Genomic DNA, 19,548 nt, shown 5'->3' on the forward strand with positions numbered 1-19,548 from the left:
GATATCTGGTGACTCAAACAGATGCATGTGCTCGCTGCGATTGCCGACTGAGAGTGAATCCACATCCTTGTGGATTGTATCTGCTATGCGGCATTACGTCGCAAGTTTAGGCTGGAGACTAATATTCTAACTATTCTAGTGAATGATGAAATGTTTTACGGTTTCTTCCGTTTAAACGGTAAACGGCGTCCGTTTAAACACAATAATTTAAATTACTGTAGCGTGTATCAGCTATTCATGCCGATAGCTATATAGCAGTTTGAAATTTTTAATATTTTAATTGAGACATAAAATGCAATATATGTTTGTTTATTACAACAAACGTGTCGTGTCCGGGCGATAATAACGCAGAAGCGTTTTTTGCCCAGAAAAACAAAAAATAAAAAATAAGGTAGCCCTTTTTTATCTATGATTGCTTACTGTAGATTGTGGTTTTAAAACGTCGTTAAGGCAAGATATGATCTTTATTAAAGAAGGGATTGTAAGAGCATTTAAAAAGGAATTTGTAGTCGAATTTAAAGCAGAAAAGAGCCCATTATTCTAATGTGTATGATATAATCCTCTTCTGTGATGTAAAATCGATTTAACTACTAATCCTAACGCATAAGGTACTATTTAGTCAACTACTAATATTTTTTTCATACGGTCGCTACAAGTATTACTAGGTAATAAAGATAATTTGAATTATTCTAAATTATTTCACTCTTAACGGATCAGATGTAGAATAAACCAGTTGAAGTTTCGATTGGAGTATACGAGTACATCGCTTAAAAACAAAAATATTTGTGTACCTTTTTTTTACAGTTAACCTACTCTACAAATCATCATGATTTCATAAGACAAAGAATTCCATCCGCAATTCTGTCGAATATTTATTTACTTTCAACTTCTCCACTGCGAAGTTTAACTAATAGATACTAAATTCAATTAATAATATAGTGTTTTTTTCCTGCAGTAAGGAACCTATGATCGGTGTATTCTTAAGGGTAAGGAAGAAAAAAGAAATAGTTAGTAGATGATCGATATTTTACCAAGTTTTGATCTGTATATTGGGTATTACTGAGGTTGTTTGATCTGTAATTTGGGAACCCGAACCTATCTGTTGATTTTAAGAAAGGCCTGAAAAAGAAAGGGTGAATAATAGAAAAAAAAAAATAATAATATTAAACTCGGTCAAATTCTACCGGCAAAACCTTTATCGACAAGAGTTCTCAACTAATTTGCATCGACAGTATATTTTGAAATTTTAACAAAAATTTTGGGATAAAATGCAATCCGGTCAGAAAAAATTAAGAAAACATGGTTTTTACTTAAAATTTCTACAACTGAACACAACGTAGGTCGTACGACATTGCTAAAAATACTGTTTTTATAATTTTTAATGTAACTTTATATTTGTATTCGTAATTTTTCCCTTTTTATGAATTTTATTCTTGATAATATAAAGAATGATTTTCATAATTTAAGATTTCCCTACTATTTTAATTACTCTCTCTCTTTTTTCCTGTTTGGCCTCCGGTAACTACCGTTAAGATAATTCTTCAGAGGATGAATGAGGATGATATGTATGAGTGTAAATCAAGTGTAGTCTTGTACATTCTCAGTTCGACCATTCCTGAGATGTGTGGTTAATTGAAAACCCAACCACCAAAGAACACCGGTATCCAAGATCTAGTATTCAAATCCGTGTAAAAATATCTGGCTTTACTAGGACTTGAACGCTGGTCCAAATCAGCTGATTTGGAAAGACGCGTTCACCACTAGACCAATCCGGTGGGTACTATTTTAATACTGGAATAGGACAACATTGTTACAATGTAAGATAATTATGTAATCACGGGAAAGTAGCACGTCTGTTTTCTTCTTCATACACCGTACACGAACTCGGTTAAAACTGTGCGAATAGTTGTTTATATTTAATGAATAAATAATGTTTTAATAATAAAATAATGAGAAACTTGCTTGAGTAAAAAGTTACCCGTCAATTCATGAAATAAGAACTGAGATATCAGTTGTACACTTAATCGAAAGACTTGTATTCGAACTTTATCAGGAGTAAAGATTAATGAAATATTTCAACAACTATTTCTGTAAATTACTGTACGAAAATTATTTTTACAACGTATACCAGTAAAATAACCGCATCATAAAATCAGGAACGCTAGCCCAAAAGGATATTTTCATACATTGAGAAGTTTAATAAACAATATTGTTTATTTTTTGCATCATAAACTGTCGTAATTACAGTAACGTTTGCACTTATACATTGCCTTATATTTTGTAGTCATACTATTTTTCAATGGATTGAAGGATAATATGTATGTGTCTGAAACAAAGTTTTATGCGGTTTTGTTGTGATTTAAGACCCTCAGAGAATTACTGAAGCGAAAACTTAATCTATTTTAATTACTGTTCTTAGTGTTTTCCCTAGCGATCAGACTGAGAAAGGATAAAACGTACTTTACACATCAAAATCGTATTTCCCCAAAGTAGTCAGTCAGATGCATTTAGCTCTTTTATCGGAACATTTCCTACAACCTAATAAAATTTACTTTTAAAAAAACAATCGTAGATTACTTAGTCGCGCTGTTAATCTCTATTTTTAGAAATATATATTTTTAGAGTATAGGTAAAAGAGAAAAGTAAGCATTGATAATTTAATTCTTTTAAATTTATTTGCATCATATAGACATTTTAATTAATCGCTTAAGGTTAATAGGTTTTAAATATTACATCACAATTCAAATATATTACAGTTCCAAACTTTAAAATATACCACAATACCTTATAGATACTTAAAGCTTATACTTAGACTAAACACACTGCTTTTAGATACAACTCTTATTATACATCCTAATTTAATCATTTTTTTAATCCCTAGTTGTTCCCAAAATAAGTGCGTGTTGAAAAGGAAGGGTACATATTTTTCCTCGGCTGAGTTAGTTCCTGTATGAAGTCGCACACAGTACGTCCATACGATTAGTTAATTGACTCATACACAATCATTAACTCACATATATGAACGTAAAAAATTAATCGTTTGATTTATCACTACTACAATAGACTCCCTATAAGGAGATGGTCTAGTAAATTTCTCTCCATCACCCTGTCGATCAAGTTAAAAATCTCAAACGAAAAGATCGATAATTTGTGAATAACTTGAAGTTATTTGTTTCTCAGAGAATACTTTTCTTTCTTTCTAAAAGATATTATCTAGAATATAAAATTAAAAAGTACCATTGTTAAGTTTTGTAAGTTTTTTCATTACAAAATATACCCTACAATGATTAATTAATACTACAAGCTATTATTATACTGTACATGTATTCAATTAATTTTTCTCACCAGAATCCTGATGAAAAATAAAAATTTAAATGTAACTGTATTCGTTATAAAAATGGAGCCAAAGAATAAAATTTACTTTAAATAAAAATGCCACTTTAAACAAACAAAAATTTAATGTAAATTTTTTTATGTAAAACAGCATTTTCATTTAATTACATTTTTGTCCATTTATCATATTATTTTTTATAATCATTTCCTATATATTACAGTAACTTTTACTCTGAGTTTCAACAGTTTAGCCGCTATCGTAAATATTAAAGATTAACTCTGGCTAGTGCCGATTGCGGATTAATGGTTGGATTAGTGTGGCTAGAAGAAGTAGTTCTGTTAGAAGTTAGGGTAGTAAAAAATGTGAGGCTTATACGTCTATCCCCTTGCTTCATGCAAACGGAATTTCGATTCGTATGTCGAAAATCCTTATCGTGATTAGGTTGTTGAGGATCTTCCGTATTGCGTCTCGACCGAAAAATTCCGCTTATTTCTCGACGAAAATTCGTATTAAGCCAGCCGTATAACAATGGATTTGTACAAGCAGAAGACATCGCCATAATATGACATACGGCAAACACAAGATAAAGAGTACTAGGTTTTGAAATGAAACTGCAGTCTAACTCCATCGCTAGATTGAAAGCGGTCATCGGTAGCCAACTAACGGCAAACACAATTGCAATGCACGACAATATTATCATGGTTCTTCTGTTACGTCTCCATTCTCTCTTTGCTGAAAAAAATAAATCTAATTGTGAATTTTATTAACAAATGCATACATAAATATTTTATATTTATATTTCAAAGAACTCATGTGAAGGTTAAACTTAAAATTAATGGTATGAAAAAAATGACAGATCTGGACAGGAATTGAAACCGACAATCTTTTGAATCAAAAGTCAGTAACTATTTCAAACTATAAATTTCATTTTGTTGTGAAAATTATTCTGATCTGATATAAATTAATACATATATGTAATATTATACATGATAATTATAGATAAGATATAAGAGAAATAATACTACTTATATAAGTTTTTCGAATCGTATTGAACTCATCGGTTTTAATTTTAATTTTTCACAATATTTTATATTTCCGCTAGGATTATCATAATTGATTCGAGTGTTATTTTCTCAGACTGTTTTGTAGCTCAGGGCAAAAATTAATTTTGAAAATGGAGGAACTCCGAAACGCGTCAACTACGAATGTTAGAGTGACAATGCGAGGAAGGGCACAAAATAACACTCGAATCAATCATTGTCTTTACTTACGTAATTTATTAAAACCACCTAGACATTATAACAATAAAACTTTTCCAGACAACATATTCGTTACTCATGACTCTTACAGTCTAGTATTTAGAAAAATACACGCAAGTATGTTAAAATAATTCGATAAAAATCTGATCGAAAATAAAACTAATTTTGATGGTTTGCAATTTTGATGATCAGGTGTAGCTAACGGTGTTATCTATATAGGTGACTTTTATCGTTTTAGTGTTTTTGTGTTTAAACAATTAATATTAATAAATATATATAACGCAATAATTATAGATACAAAATAATATTAATATATACATTACAGTGCTCTGCAAATAATTGCATCGCATATTACATACATTCAACAACCCCTGAATTTGGCAATTTTGAAATCTCAGGATTCACTAGCAGAGTAACGTTACAAAAAAACATCTTTTACCATTTAATTCTTTATTTAAAAAAGTACATCATATCATGATAAGACGTTCATTTATTAACTTTTAACATTAGTTTAGCGTATATATTAATTAATTAATTAAATTTGTAATATTCTAATATTACAGATAATAATTAATTTCAATTATCACTAAATAATAATAAAAAATAATTAATAACTTTTCACTAATAATTTATAATTAACAATCGTGTTAAAAAATAATAAAAATGTCATTCTAATACATTCACATCAAAAACAATATCAGCTGTTAGCAAAATTAAATAATGTAAATGTTTTTGTTAATATTAGAAAAAGAAAAAAGCAAGATTTACACAATCTATTATTGATTAGACTCGGTTAATATCGGTAATATACCTAAGAAGTTCAAAAATCGTTAAACATTTGTGTATACGAGTATATATATGTGTGTGTGGGTGTGTGGGTGAGTGCGCGCGGTTATGTTATTTATATTTTAGAATTTTTGGCACTTCTTTGGAATCCGTTTCATAATAACTTCAGAAATTGAAATATCCCTTCTTTGTTGGATTTAACAATTTTAACAGAAGTTAAAGTCATGAAAGTTCATTGAGAAATGAAGTTTCTCTCTTTAACCCTATCTGAAATTATAAATCTCTCCTTTTATTGTCTTATGTTTTTTCATGTTTATTAATGCCGTGTTGGCATGAGCCTGTACAAGACTACACCTCATTTACATGTTATACATATCATCCACATCTCACTAGGCCGTGAGGGGGTTTCTTATTATTCCTAGTCGTACAGATTGCAACGTACACGTTAGGAAAATAAAAAAATTAATGCCGTGTCAAAAAGAGATCCTATATTACATAAAATAAGAAATTCGTTTTGATTTCAAAATATAACAAACCGATTTGAATATTGTATGTAATTAAGTTAACTAAGTAAATTAAGTTTAAGTTGCTGTAAGCGGTTGAAGATTAATTGGCGTGAAACATTCCAAGAACAAGATATCGTGACGGTTATGAGGGAAAGCGAGAAATGAAAATATTCCCTGTTATGTCGGATCCTTCGCCGAGTTGAATGCGGTTTTTTACGATACCGTGCCAAACTCCCCGGAATGCAGATGAGGCAAATAATACTTGTGGTTTTTCATCCTGATCCCTAGGTGCAGGCTATGTACGAATAACATAAACGGTATCATTACTGTTTGAGAAATTAATCCGGATTTGTGACATTTATACCTTAAATTGTTTTCATGAGTTATAGACGTAAAAAACAATAAAGATAGAATTAATAATACAAAAATACATTTATAATTCAAAAATTATTAAGATTCTAATTTTTATTAGAAATTATTATTGACAGAACCAGAAAAATAGTTAAATCTTTCAATTAATTTGCTCCTTTTTATAGGAGTTAATACGTTAATGATAACGTTTCAAGTTAATAGCAAATCTATAAAAGATATTGAATGACTATAAATATTCCCTTCCACTTGAGGAACTGTTAATAAGTAGATAATAAAGGCAAAGGAAAGTGGAAAAGCCGATCGACCCAAAATTACACGAATCTGGAAGTATGGGATCAAAATAAACTGCCTCTCTATTAGAAAAAAATGAAAAAATCTATTAAAAAATGTCATTTTTTCACCTTGAAGATACAAATGTACTTAAAATTCTCATTCTATCCTACAGAAAGGATAATAGAAAAACAGAGGATAAAACTTAATGTAAAACAAAGAAAATAAGGTCATAAATTATAACAACAAACTTGTAGCACAAACGACCGGGAATCATAAATCACAGATACAAAAGAAAAGGTCAGAACAAAAAACAAAACTTGATAGCATAAATACATAAAATATTGATAATGCGCAATTGAACCGACAGTTTTGAATAAATAACAAAAAAACTCAGTGATATTAAAAATAACTACTGTCCTTACTTGAAATCGTTTTGAGAGATAAAAATTTACCTTTACAAAATAAATTATGTAAAATAACAGGAAAAATAAAAATTTATTTTTCATTCCGAATATAATAATTTCGGAAATAACAAACTGAATTAAACAACAGAGACCGTAACCAAGATTACAACCTATGACGGAATTCGTTGTCAGTAGTTAATGGCGTGATATTATGAAATACAAATTACAATTCGTTAATAATAAAATGTAAAAAAAAAATAAATAACATGACCAATGTTAAATTGCAATGTTACCCATCAAAATAAAATCTCTCGTAATTAAAGTTTACATGTCGCCCTGATCTAGTATTCATTACTGCACACCGACATCTAGCTGAATAATTACATCTAGTTGTAGTTATTCGGTCTCTTCTCAGTAATATAACCGGAATTTCTGTACGGTTCCCTTCCTTAAATATGCATTTGAAAATTACTCTTGAACTCATATAAACTTCCTCCCGGTCCGATGGTAATTAACACCCTACAAGGTATAGCACAAAGAGCGCAAAGGCAAACAAGACAGTGTTTACCCACTGTCGATTAAAATTATGAATTTTGTGGGTATAGATTTGAGAGGTACTCATAAATAAATACGCTGTTTATTTCCGTAACGGTCGGCGATGAAAATTTTAAAATAAAACTTTTAAAATGAAAAACCGAACCGAATATATAATTAATGTGGGGAATGTTTGCTACAGAAAAGTTAAATTTATTTCATAAGATTCTTTGTTTTCTTTAAATATTTTTTTTTTTTAATAATTTATTAAAATTACTCAATGTAAATGTCACCAGATCCTTTTGTTGATGGCCGAAAATTATAAAATAAATTTGGTGAACGAAATTATGAAAAATAATTTCTCTAAACTGACAGCGTTTCAATTTAACCTCAAAAAATAAAAAACTGTAGTAAAACCTATAAAATAATAGCTGAAAAATAAATCCCATTATGTTTTCACCAATTCATATAGCGTTTCGGTACGGTAGGCTGAAAGATGTTAGTAATCGGACTAATGTCTCGACGAGATTTAAAAAAATATATCGGCACATTACTCGCATTTTGACGCAGGGACTGAAAGCCTATGTACTAGCATTTTGCATACATTGGCCTCTGTTGCAGCAAATTAAAAGCATTGTCATTTTATATATGTCTTTGGCGGTATGGTAATAAATAAGAAACAGGATTCATAAATTTGCTGCAGTGTATGTAATCGTTGAGTTTTATTCTAAATTATATATTGATATTGTGATCTAGGCCTACTTCCTGTTGTATAGCAACTAATAATAGCATTGATAAAAGTAATTTTTGTTTCCTATCATGCGATGCTTGATTTTAATTTGTTTTATGATGCTGAAAACGAATATGAAATCAGAATTATTTTATCACCTACCATTTTTTTAAAAGTTTAAAATTTTAATTTAAAGGATTTTTTTTCATTTTTCAACGTACAGTTAGCTTTAAGATCCTATATTGTAATTTGTTAGCTCATTTTTTATTGTTTACTTTGTTAACATAATTTTGTAAGCTATAAATAAGCAATACTAGACAAAGAATTAAATCATATCGTAGTATTATGACATCATTGCTAATACTAAAGAGTGGCCTTCAAGACAAGATTAATCACGTCTGTGCAGGTCAAAACATGCAGCTGAAAACACAGCTGTGTTGTTGTATTAAGCACTGGATTTAGGAATGAATTAATTTTGATCAGTTTTACTGTTGTCTTAAGTTTGTTAACAGTGCAGTGTCATAACGCCTCGAAATTGTGTAAATGATGTGGATGCCTTTTGTTATGTATGTGGTGAGTTTACCATAAATCAAATAGAAAAAAACATTACACCTTTAATTGAAAAAGCATATCGTTTGTACTTACAGTGTAGAATTGGTGATCAGGATAAGACGTGGGCTCCTCATTTAGTATGCACTAATTGTTCTGTATATTTAAGAGGGTGGCTGAAAGGTACAAGGAAGGCTTTGCTATTTGGTGTACCTATGGTTTGGCGTGAACCAAAGGATCATGTAGCCGATTCTTACTTTATTACAAGTGTATCTGGAATTTCTAAAAAATCTAAACATATTGTAAAATATCCTTCATTGCAATCTGCAATCAGGCCTGTACCTCACAGTAAAATTATTCCAGTTCCTGAGTCACTTGATGTTTCGAAAGCAGCGATGAAGAATCAGTCAGTACTGAAGAAGACAATAATGATTTTGATTTTGAATTATCTACCAAGAAGCCACATCTTGTATCACAAGATGTATTAAATGACTAGGTTAGGGATTTAAATTTATCAAAAAATTAAGCTGAACTGTTAGGATCAAGACTGCAATGTTGGAATTTATTTCAAAAAATACAAAAACTTCGGCCTTTCGAGGCTGACAAAAAGAACTTTCTCAGTACTTTATTGATGAAAATTATTTGGTTTATTCCACAAATATTGATGAGCTTATGTTACACTTAGGACAAGTTCATAAATCTGAGGACTGGCACCTTTTCATAGATTCCTCAAAGTGTAGTTTAAAAGCGGTTCTACTACACAACTGTAACAAATATCCTTCGATACCAATTGCTTATGGTATTAAATTTAAAGAGACATACAGTGTGATGAAAGACGTTCTTGAAAATGTAAATTATAAAAACATAGTTGGAACATATGTGGTGATTTGAAAGTTATAGCTATTTTGTTAGGCATGCAGTTCGGCTACACTAAGTACAAGTTTTTTCTTTGCGAATGGGACAGCCGAGCTAGAGATAAACATTATGTTACCAAAGAGTGGAAGAAACGAGACAATTTAACTCCAAATGGGAAAAATACTAATCATGAAACCTTAGTTAAGCCCAAAAATATATTTTTACCCCCCTTTCCATATCACGCTAGAGCTAATGAAAAGTTTTGTAAAAGCAATGAAGAAGGATAGACCCGGATTTTTGTATATCAGGCAGAAATTTCCGAATGTAAGTGAAGGAAAAATTAAAGAAAGAATATTTATTTGGTCCTCACATAAGAGAGTTGATCAAAGATGATGTATTTAACTCGATTTTAAATAATGTAAAAAGTGCAGCTTGGGCTTTATTTAAAGACGTTTGCAAAACTTTTCTCGGCAAAAAAAAATCCGACAATTACAACGATATTGTTAATCAACTTCATACTTCAGACAGAGTTATGGGATGTTATATGTCTTTGAAAATTCATTTCCTCCAGTCACATCTGGATTTTTCCCGGACAACCACGGAGACGTAAGTGGCGAACACGGTGAACGTTTCCAGCAAGACATTTCGGTGATGGAAAGTCGCTATAAAGGGAAATGGAATACTAACATGCTAGCCGATTATTGTTGGACATTAATTCGGTATGTGCCTGAGGCTATTTATAAAAGAAAAGCATCAGCGAAATCATTCTAACACAGGTATGACCATGCATCATCCAATCATCCATAACTAATGTGCTATTTATGAACTGTTGTAAACACAACACACAATTCTAAGAATTTCATTTACTTACTGACACAACGCTTGAAATTATGTTCTAGAAGTGATTATTATAGAAATATTTATTGTGGTGTATATTTTACTTAATGAGTGATTAGCTGTTAGTGATTTATTTTTACTATTTGTTGTGTTGTTTTCATTTAAGGCTTTGTCATAATTCAGTCATTTAAATTTTTAATATTTCAACACAGTTATTTTCTTTTAAAATTCCCAAGTTACGAAGAAAAGGTCAGTAGTTCATAGTCAGACGAAGGAAATTGTATTCAATATTTACAACTTCTTTTTACAAAACAATGCCGGAACTGGAATATTAAGCAAAACTGAAGTGCCTGAATACGGTTGTTCAAGCGACAAAATTATCAAAACGAATGTTCTAAAAAGTTATAGCAGAAGGGAAATTAAAATGAAACTGAGAAGCCATCCGTGTTCGTTTCGCCGAAAAAACCTGTAAATCGCCCCAGTTCTGTGTGCAATTTAGATTCGTTTGAAACGGATGCTTTGAGGCGTTTAATAAATAGATTTTTTGTAACCGAAAAATGCATTCCTACTGTGAACAGAATTATACAAAAAGCCCGCGAAAGTGAGATTAATTTCAAAGGGAATGAAAGATCTTTAAGGAGAATATTACGTAAAATGGTTTTTAAATGGAAAAAAGCAGAAGACAACCCAAAAATATTGATAGAACAGCATGACATTAAAATGCAAAGAATGAAATTTCCCTGTTTCGTGAAGAAGGAAGATCGATTGTATACACAGATGAAACCGACATTCATAGTAGTCATGCGACACCAAAATCGTGGGTAGACACAACAAACCTTCATGAGGGACTGAAAACACCAGTATCCAAGGGCTCACAATTAAATTGTTCATTTCGGCTGTAATAAAGATTCATTAACAATGCTTTACTTATGTATGAGTCAAATAAGGAAGGAGATTACCACAAATCGATGGATTCCGAAAAGTACACGAAATGGTTACGGGAGAAATGTATTCCCAGCTTCCCACTTCGGTCGGTCATTGTACTAGATAATCCATCGTATCACAACCTTTTGCTACAAAAGTAGCAAAATTATAACCCTTTAAAAAGCGATATTATAAATATATTATAATATGATATTATAAAATTACACAAAGAAAATCAAAAGAAATTTCTAATAGATGACATCTTCAAAAATTATGGTCACACAGTTCTACGATTGCCACCTTATCACCCTGACTTAAATGCCATTGAATGCAAGTGAAAGGAAAAGTAGCTAAAAGAAATACAATTTTTAGCATGTCGGACGTTCTTAAGTTAGCTGAAGAGAAATTTCATAAAGTGTCTGAAGCTGAGTGGAGCAATGTCTGCGAGCATGTTGTCAACGTTTAGAAAAGACGCATTGAAGATGAACATTTATATATATGATGTGCAAACCGATAATTTTGTGATAAATGTGAATTCAGAATCGGACACGAGCTCTTCTAAAGAGCTCGTGTCCGATTCTGGTAGATTCTACCGATTCTCACGGTAGATTCTAAATCTACCGACGACAGCGACTTCGGAATTTGAGAGCTACAGCAATAAAGTGACTAGAAAAAATAATTATTTAAAGTACTTTAAAATAATAATATTAATCGGGATACTAAATTAGTTTTAATTAAATAGCGTCGTATGTATTTTTGTTTATAAATATCATCTATATTAAACTAACAATGTTTTTAGTCGGCCTAGTACCGTCCCAAATGTTTGCTGAATGCTAGTAGTTTTTTGTGCCAACTTATGTACCGATAGTTATACTAATAAACCTTCTATGCCCAATACCCTATAACCTGATAGTGCCTATAACTGATTATTTAGCTCGATTTAATGTTTTGATGCAGAAAATTCTTATTTTGGATTTTGAAATGTAAACTACCAAACTCACCGTTTATTATCATCAGAACTCTATGAATAATATAATTTCGCCTTATAAAAAATATATTTATCAAAAGATAAATTTTTACAGCAAATTAAAATGAGCAAAAATATTCAAAATCTTCAACATATAAAGAATCACAAAAAAATAATGGAAACCTTTCCCGTAATTTAACCGCGGGTAATGAAGCGAATTTATTAATCAAACGCGGGAGAAGAATACGGGTGTCCTGTTCACCTGAAAACTGTAACTCTAATAAGATATGACCTCAGTATTCTCTGCACTTCTGTTGCATTATCTCTCCGTCTCTGATAGGTTAGTCAAAATTATTTTGGTTATATTAGCATTTTGAAGTGTGGTAGAAATCTCCCGTTTTCTAAGTCTTACAAATTTTATATTTAACTTACCGCTTTGTATTTTAATGATTCATCTTTAATGGACTTCTTAGATTATTTCTATCTAATACTATGTATGTTTCCAATTGTTAGAGAGAAAGGGAAGTTTGAAGGGAGAAGAAAGTTTGATTAAATGAGTTTTGTCGAACTGAAAATAAGGAAAAAAAGAATATATATTAAATAAACAGAGTGATGAAAGTACTCGGATATCGAATTCACTGATGTAAACCCCCGCTGTTCGAACTGCGGCAGTGCACAGTGTGTAAGCAATGGACGTGTATCTCCTGTTAATAAACTAATAGAAAAAATATTGCAAAAATAAAGAAAATACGTAATATAATGTACAATCAGTTGTTAAATAAAATTCCAGCAGCAGCTATTGTACAAAAATAGAATTACAATGAAAATCAAATCCCTACCTCTCACCTTTTCTATCTCTTTCTCCCCCTTCTCCTTTCACTATTCTACAGGTGTATCTTCTTTAAAGTTGTTATTCGAAGTTTTCAAAATATTTAACGAATAACAAATTTACGAAAAATTAAAAATTCTGTGAGTAGTTTAATATGAAAGACATTTCAGTAAAATTAAAACAGGTAATATCTTCTTGTCTTCTTATCGTCTTGTTAACAAAGAATAGCACTGTGAGGGTTTGGATCGAAGACGAATTTATCTACTCCTTACTTTTTTAAATAAGTGACTAGATTTGTTCGTTGAAGATGAGGAATATAGCTAATATACAAGTAGCTCAGAAGTCGGTCGAGATTTATGATAAATGGAGGCTGCTAGTTAACAAAGTATGAATATACTTAGTTAGGTTTATTGAGTAGAGTTCTGATTTGTAAGCGAAGAGTTTAAAAACACGCATTTCAAAGGAAATCGTTATTTGGGAATTGTTTTATCAAGATGGGAGAGGTAAAAGAGATATCAAAAACAACGTAAATAAAAATAGAATCCTTAACAGAAAGTCGCAGGCTTTTCTGTAGAACTTGAACATTTCAAAATCAGCCTAGCATAACATTTTTAAGTCACTGGTGGAAAGCTGGTTAAGGTAGTGCAGAGGTTTTTTCAGTGATCAGGGGTTTGGTCAAAGGTGAAACAATGCCGAAGAAGTGGGATTCTGGGAACGTTGCCGTAAAAGTACTGTTAGATAGAATAAGAAATGAAAAAATATTAATTGTATGAAAGTCAAAAATACTACGATTTAAAAATCAAAATGAAGTGGTTACAGTACCGTGTAAAGCCCGCCTATAAGGTAATTTGTATGGTATATTTATTCTTGAGTTTAAAATTGGCTGTTTTGTTACTATTATTATAAACTTAGTTTTTCCTTTTTCAAAAATACTTAATTACTTCTTAAAGCTTTTTTTTTGTTCATCAATTATAATTTAATTTAATTTCATTACCACATTCATTATAACTATTATGTTAATATAAAATAATGTAATACAACGATTATTAATGATTTAATATATGTAAATTAATACAGTTAATTTCCATATTTTTTTCCTTTATTGCTTATAGATTTCAGGCTGCAGCAGACTGTAATAGCTGCAGGAAAAGTACAAGAACAGTGGTAATAATGGGCATAATACCATGTCAATACAATTCCCACAAAATAACTATACAATATAATGAAATCAGTTATATTTTTTTTTCTTATTGACATAGGTAACAAATTTCATCCTATCTTGAAGCAGGAAATCACGTATTACTGAAAAATAAATTTACACTTGTCAGCAAATAATTCACATAAAGATATTTCTGTTTAGTATAAAAAGAACCTACTACAAATCTCAATGCTCTTTTTCAAAGTTATCTACGTTACCGAAGAGGCTTTAGTTTTGAATTTAACGGTATGTAATTTAGAGGTACGTAATATAGTAAAATAATAGTGGTATTAGAACTGTAACACTTTTGTTACTTTAGAATTGTAACTGGGTAAAACCAGAATGTAAAAAGCTGAATGTCTTTATAGCGATTTGAAAAGATAGTAATTATTAGATTTTTAAGGAAAAAATAAAATGACAGTAATCTATATATTTAATTCACAACTATTTTATTACTTTTTTATGAAAGATCGTGAATCAACTAAGTTATTATCCGATGGAAATTGGTAGTGTATGAAAAGATACTAGCCTGACCGGGATTCGAACTCGGTTCCTCTGCACGAAATGCGAGACGCTACCTACTCAGAAATTTTAAATTGTGTCAAGCCCATCTAAAAACTGATTTTTCAGCTAATGAAAGATGTAAGGAAGTAGTTAATGAACAAAAACTGCGTTTGACTTCTTGGATTTAATTGAAAATGAGTTCAAAAAGACCATTCGAGAAGTGACAGGGAAATGAACCTCGTTGTTTCATTCCCTGATCAAAACAAAAAAAAAGAATATTAGGTTATGTAATTATTTCTTAAAGCTTTATTTTCGTTCATCAATTATAAATTAATTTAATTTCTACATGGTATGACACTACATAATGTTGCGCACGCACAACATAACAAAGGTTAATTTAAACTGTTCTACTGTGTTCATCCAGTTCTCCCCTTGTTTCTTTTGCTCCATGTTATCTTCAGTCCCATTCAGGGTAGTAAGGATTCACTGTTGGGGTGGAGGAGGTGAATTTAAAAAACTGTTGTTATTATACTGAATATTATTAATGAAAGTTAGAAAAAGTGTCATTATCACATTCATTATACCCATTATGTTAATATAAAATAATGTAATTCAAGGATTCTAATGTCTTATTAATGATTAATTATATATATTAATACAGTTAATTTCCAACTTTGTTTCCTGCAACAACCCTTTTACTATAATATTTCAGTTGTATTTAATTATTATTTTGTCAGCTATGTTCCTCAAAAATTAGACAGGAAATGAGGACAGATAACGGTTTTAAAACCGATCGTCCAAATAGAAGGATCAAGGTGCGAGTATTAGTCGTTCTAAAACCGCTGATCCGCAAACTCGAAATGAAACAGGGAGCGTATTTAGATTGATGGTTTTAAAATTAAAGAATTGCTGCAAAAAAAAACTGTAGGTGGAAGGCCTATCAGTTATGGATCAATCAGTTATGGATTGTACCTTTTAGGGAAATACATGGAAGTCTCTTCCTAGACCTCATAAATTTTTTTTTCTATTCCAAAATTTATAAAATACATATAAATACGTATTTATTATTTATTATTTAAATCTTTATATATATTAATCTTTATAAATATTTTATTGAAATATGAAATATATATAAATATGAATTTATAACCTCAACTCTTGTAGTACGTATAGCCTTTGAATAATTTTCTATATATGTATGTGCTTTTTGAAAAAATACACACACAGCGCGCGCGTAATTATAAATTACAGTACACACGTGATTAAAAATAATGAAAACTATATTACTTACCCCTTTTACAGGTATTATCTCTAGGAGTGCTGAGCCTGACAGATAGGTAAGCAGAAATCTTAGTGTGAATAACACTTAGTACAAGAAATGGAACTAGGAATTGTACTACCATTAGACATATTGTATATACGTACTGCCACGTCCGAGACGGCCATTTCTCCAAACACGCCTCGTACAGAACCTGTATTATTACATAATTTTTTGTCATATATTTTTGTAAACAATATTAAGAGAATTCACAATCGAATTCAGGAAATAATTAATCATAATGATATTCTTTATCAGTTATTTATATAATTTACAATAGACAATATTCATAGACTTTCGCTTTAATATGCTTTAACAATACATACCACACTAGAAAATTTTCTTACATCGTACTATTATTTACTAATATCCACAATCTGGACATCGTAGATTAATCTGTGGAAAATTTTTAAATTTTTACAGCATAGATTATACGCTGTTATGTAGCAAAATTCATTAACTTTTATTTCCTTCTGGAAAATTTTTCTCCAGTATAATTTATGAAATTCAAAAGAATTAAGCGAGCAAGTCGTGCGGGAACGTTTTATATTGTACGGAAAAATATGAAGGGAAAATATTGAAATAAGCCGATTATGAGGGCTTAAGCCGAGTTACTACTGCTGCATTTTAATTTATTTTAAGCGCTTTATTCTAAAACGATGACGACTTAGCAAAATTTGCACTTTCTTAATTTGTATTGTATGGAAATTAAATAACATTATTTAAAAATATTTTTTGTTTAGACACTTACCGTATTGATAACGACTGTCAAAGAATTTCAAGTAGGACTAAAACGGTAGCGTTAACTCCCACAGCCCGAGCAAACAACTCATGACGACTCATTATAACAGAGGATAAAATAACACGATCACAGAATTCATCTTTTTTCATCGTTCAAATTAAACATAATGTAAAATATTAGAGGTGCATATTCGGACAGTTTACGAAATACTGCTGTGTACAGTCACTTTCAATTGGAACTAGTAAAGTAATTGCGGATAGGGATGGACGATGATGAGACATGAGGTAGTGAAAACGAATTGGAAATTAATTACGATGGAAGTGAACAGAATCAAGTTCAGAAATCGAGGGTTGTTGGATTATTACAGAAAATAGTTCTACGGTAACTGCAGACGAAACTAATTGGACTGCATTAAGGTAGTATTGATCGTTTAATTATTCAATAAATTAATATAAAAATATTATTTTACTTTTTATTCCGCAGCTGTATCCAACTTGTTGCGATTCCGTAGGCCATATGTCCAAATTATTACTATCATTTTTGAATACCATGCTGTGAACTATGATACCGTTTTAGTAAAAACATTTACTTAATTAAATTATTGTAATTAATTGCAGGTTAAATTTATTTCATTTATGAATACGGTAATGTAAATTAATATTTTTAATCGTGTTATTACCTAATTAGAAAGAAATTACACGTTCCAAAAAATTCAGTAACCTATTTTAAATGGACAACATTTGTTATTTAGAACGGATTAATAAGCACGTCACTTTAATCAGTAGGACTAAGTCTAGACTGTACTGTTGTGTTATATCTCATTCTCTGTCTATAGCCAAAAAGTGATGTGGTCCTCCACGAATATGAACTTCGCCTTCCTGACTTGTAAACGAGGGTGTATTGTAAATAATCGGTGCAGCAAAATAAAATCTTCTCATCAGAATTTTTATATTGAGCGATTTTTATATATACGAGTATTCGTACATAATTTTTCAAACAAGTCATTTCGATTTTTAGTTGTCTGACTATCACTGTTATGCAAGTTCATACGCATTATATCAGTCGAGTTAAATAAGTAACAAATCAGAAAAATTCAAAATTTCTATTTAGTTATCTAAGAACAATAAAAAAAAAAACACAATTTGTGAAGAGATTTTTTTTCTTTCTTGTTAAAATATTTAATATAATTTTAGAAAACGACATTATAGCAAGACTTACAAATTTTCAGTATTACAAAGCTTCTTTAAAAATCAGTTACACTCATCTACAGAGAGATTTATTAGTCCTTAATTCATTTTTCTCTAACGCTATCGAAACTAATTTAGAAATAAAACCTATGATTTTTAATTTAACTAACTGCGAAATCTTATTAGAAAAAAGAGTAGGTTTTAGATTCTTCACTTAAAAATTGCATTCTTTAGAAACTTACCTGGAAAAATTCCTCAAAAGAAAAACAAATGAATACGTCATCGGTATCTTCTTTCATTCGTGGTGCCAGTTATTCCTTCTTAATAGTTTGACGTAGTGGCTTGTTCAAAGTTTACGATTCCTTTCCAGAGGTTATTTTCTAATAAATGAGTCTTTTCTTTATGATCGGCAATTCAGTATAAAAGAAATATGCAGAATAGAAAGTTTCAGTCGATTCTAATTGTTTTTGTTATAGCAGAATTGTCTCGGTTCAGTTTTATAAAAAACACATTTTGCGGCCTATTTTGATTACTCAGGTAAATATTACCGTACGTATGCACGTAAGCCTTCAGTTATAGCATACACTGTCGATGACGAAAAGCAGTACGGTTACAAATTAGTTGCTAGAAAAAGGGCGTTATGTATATAACGACTGTATATAATGAATATAACGATTAGGGTTTTCATAATCATGGATTTCATTCTTAAAATCATATTTTAAGCCTGACATGATTGATTACAGGTTTATAAGCAGGATCGATCCAACATCGTATAAATCTATTCGTTTAAAAATCATTGTACTGAATTTTTTCAATGAATGTTCAGATTTTCAAGTAAACGTTTTTATTTACAACCACCAAATTCATTGATTATTAGCAGAAAACAAACAGTTGTTGATATAATAAGATTAAGATAGTACAATCTGTAAATTAATTTTATTGAATTTAATACTGCCAAGTCATTAAATGAATAACTGAAATATCTCTCTATAAGACTTTGATATATTATATCAAACAGATTATCAAAAAAAAAAAAAAAGAGAGAGAAGCAGATATGATATCATTCTGTCATTAATTGCTTTAAATTCAAGTGATTCTATGTTTGGATAAGAAAAATGTAAATCGATGAAACTTTAAAGAAATCCTTCGACTTAAGGTAACTCTGTTATTCTTATAAACTCAAAAACTGATCTTAATGCTACAAATAGTATTCACTGAAATGCTGACCGACACGATCAGAAACAGTTATAGAGTTAGCAAATAATTATGCTTTAAATGTAATAATTTAACGCGAAGGATATCACTACATGGAGGGGGGATGAAAGGCGATAAAGATTCAGATAGTTCGACAAAAAAATATCTATATCGTAGAAAACATTAAGATTTGTTCCAATAGATGGAAACATGAACTCATTCAAACGTTCGGTTCAGCGTAAGTTT

At 30.3% G+C, this 19,548-nt stretch overlaps 1 protein-coding gene across 1 annotated transcript in view; it reads right to left on the reverse strand.

Annotated features, from left to right (window-relative positions):
• Positions 1-2,656: 2,656 nt before the first annotated feature.
• Positions 2,657-19,548, reverse strand: part of LOC142334289 (neuropeptide Y receptor type 2-like) — a 37,374-nt gene continuing 20,482 nt past the window's right edge. The window contains exons 4-5 of the mRNA XM_075382210.1: positions 16,153-16,333; positions 2,657-4,066 (exon numbers count right to left, since the gene is read on the reverse strand). Of these exons, the coding sequence (XP_075238325.1) occupies positions 3,600-4,066; positions 16,153-16,333 (648 nt within the window). The 3' untranslated portion in view covers positions 2,657-3,599. The remainder of the gene's footprint in view (positions 4,067-16,152; positions 16,334-19,548) is intronic.

Source organism: Lycorma delicatula, chromosome 1, assembly GCF_047948215.1.
Source record: "Lycorma delicatula isolate Av1 chromosome 1, ASM4794821v1, whole genome shotgun sequence".
Lineage (NCBI taxonomy): Eukaryota > Metazoa > Arthropoda > Insecta > Hemiptera > Fulgoridae > Lycorma > Lycorma delicatula.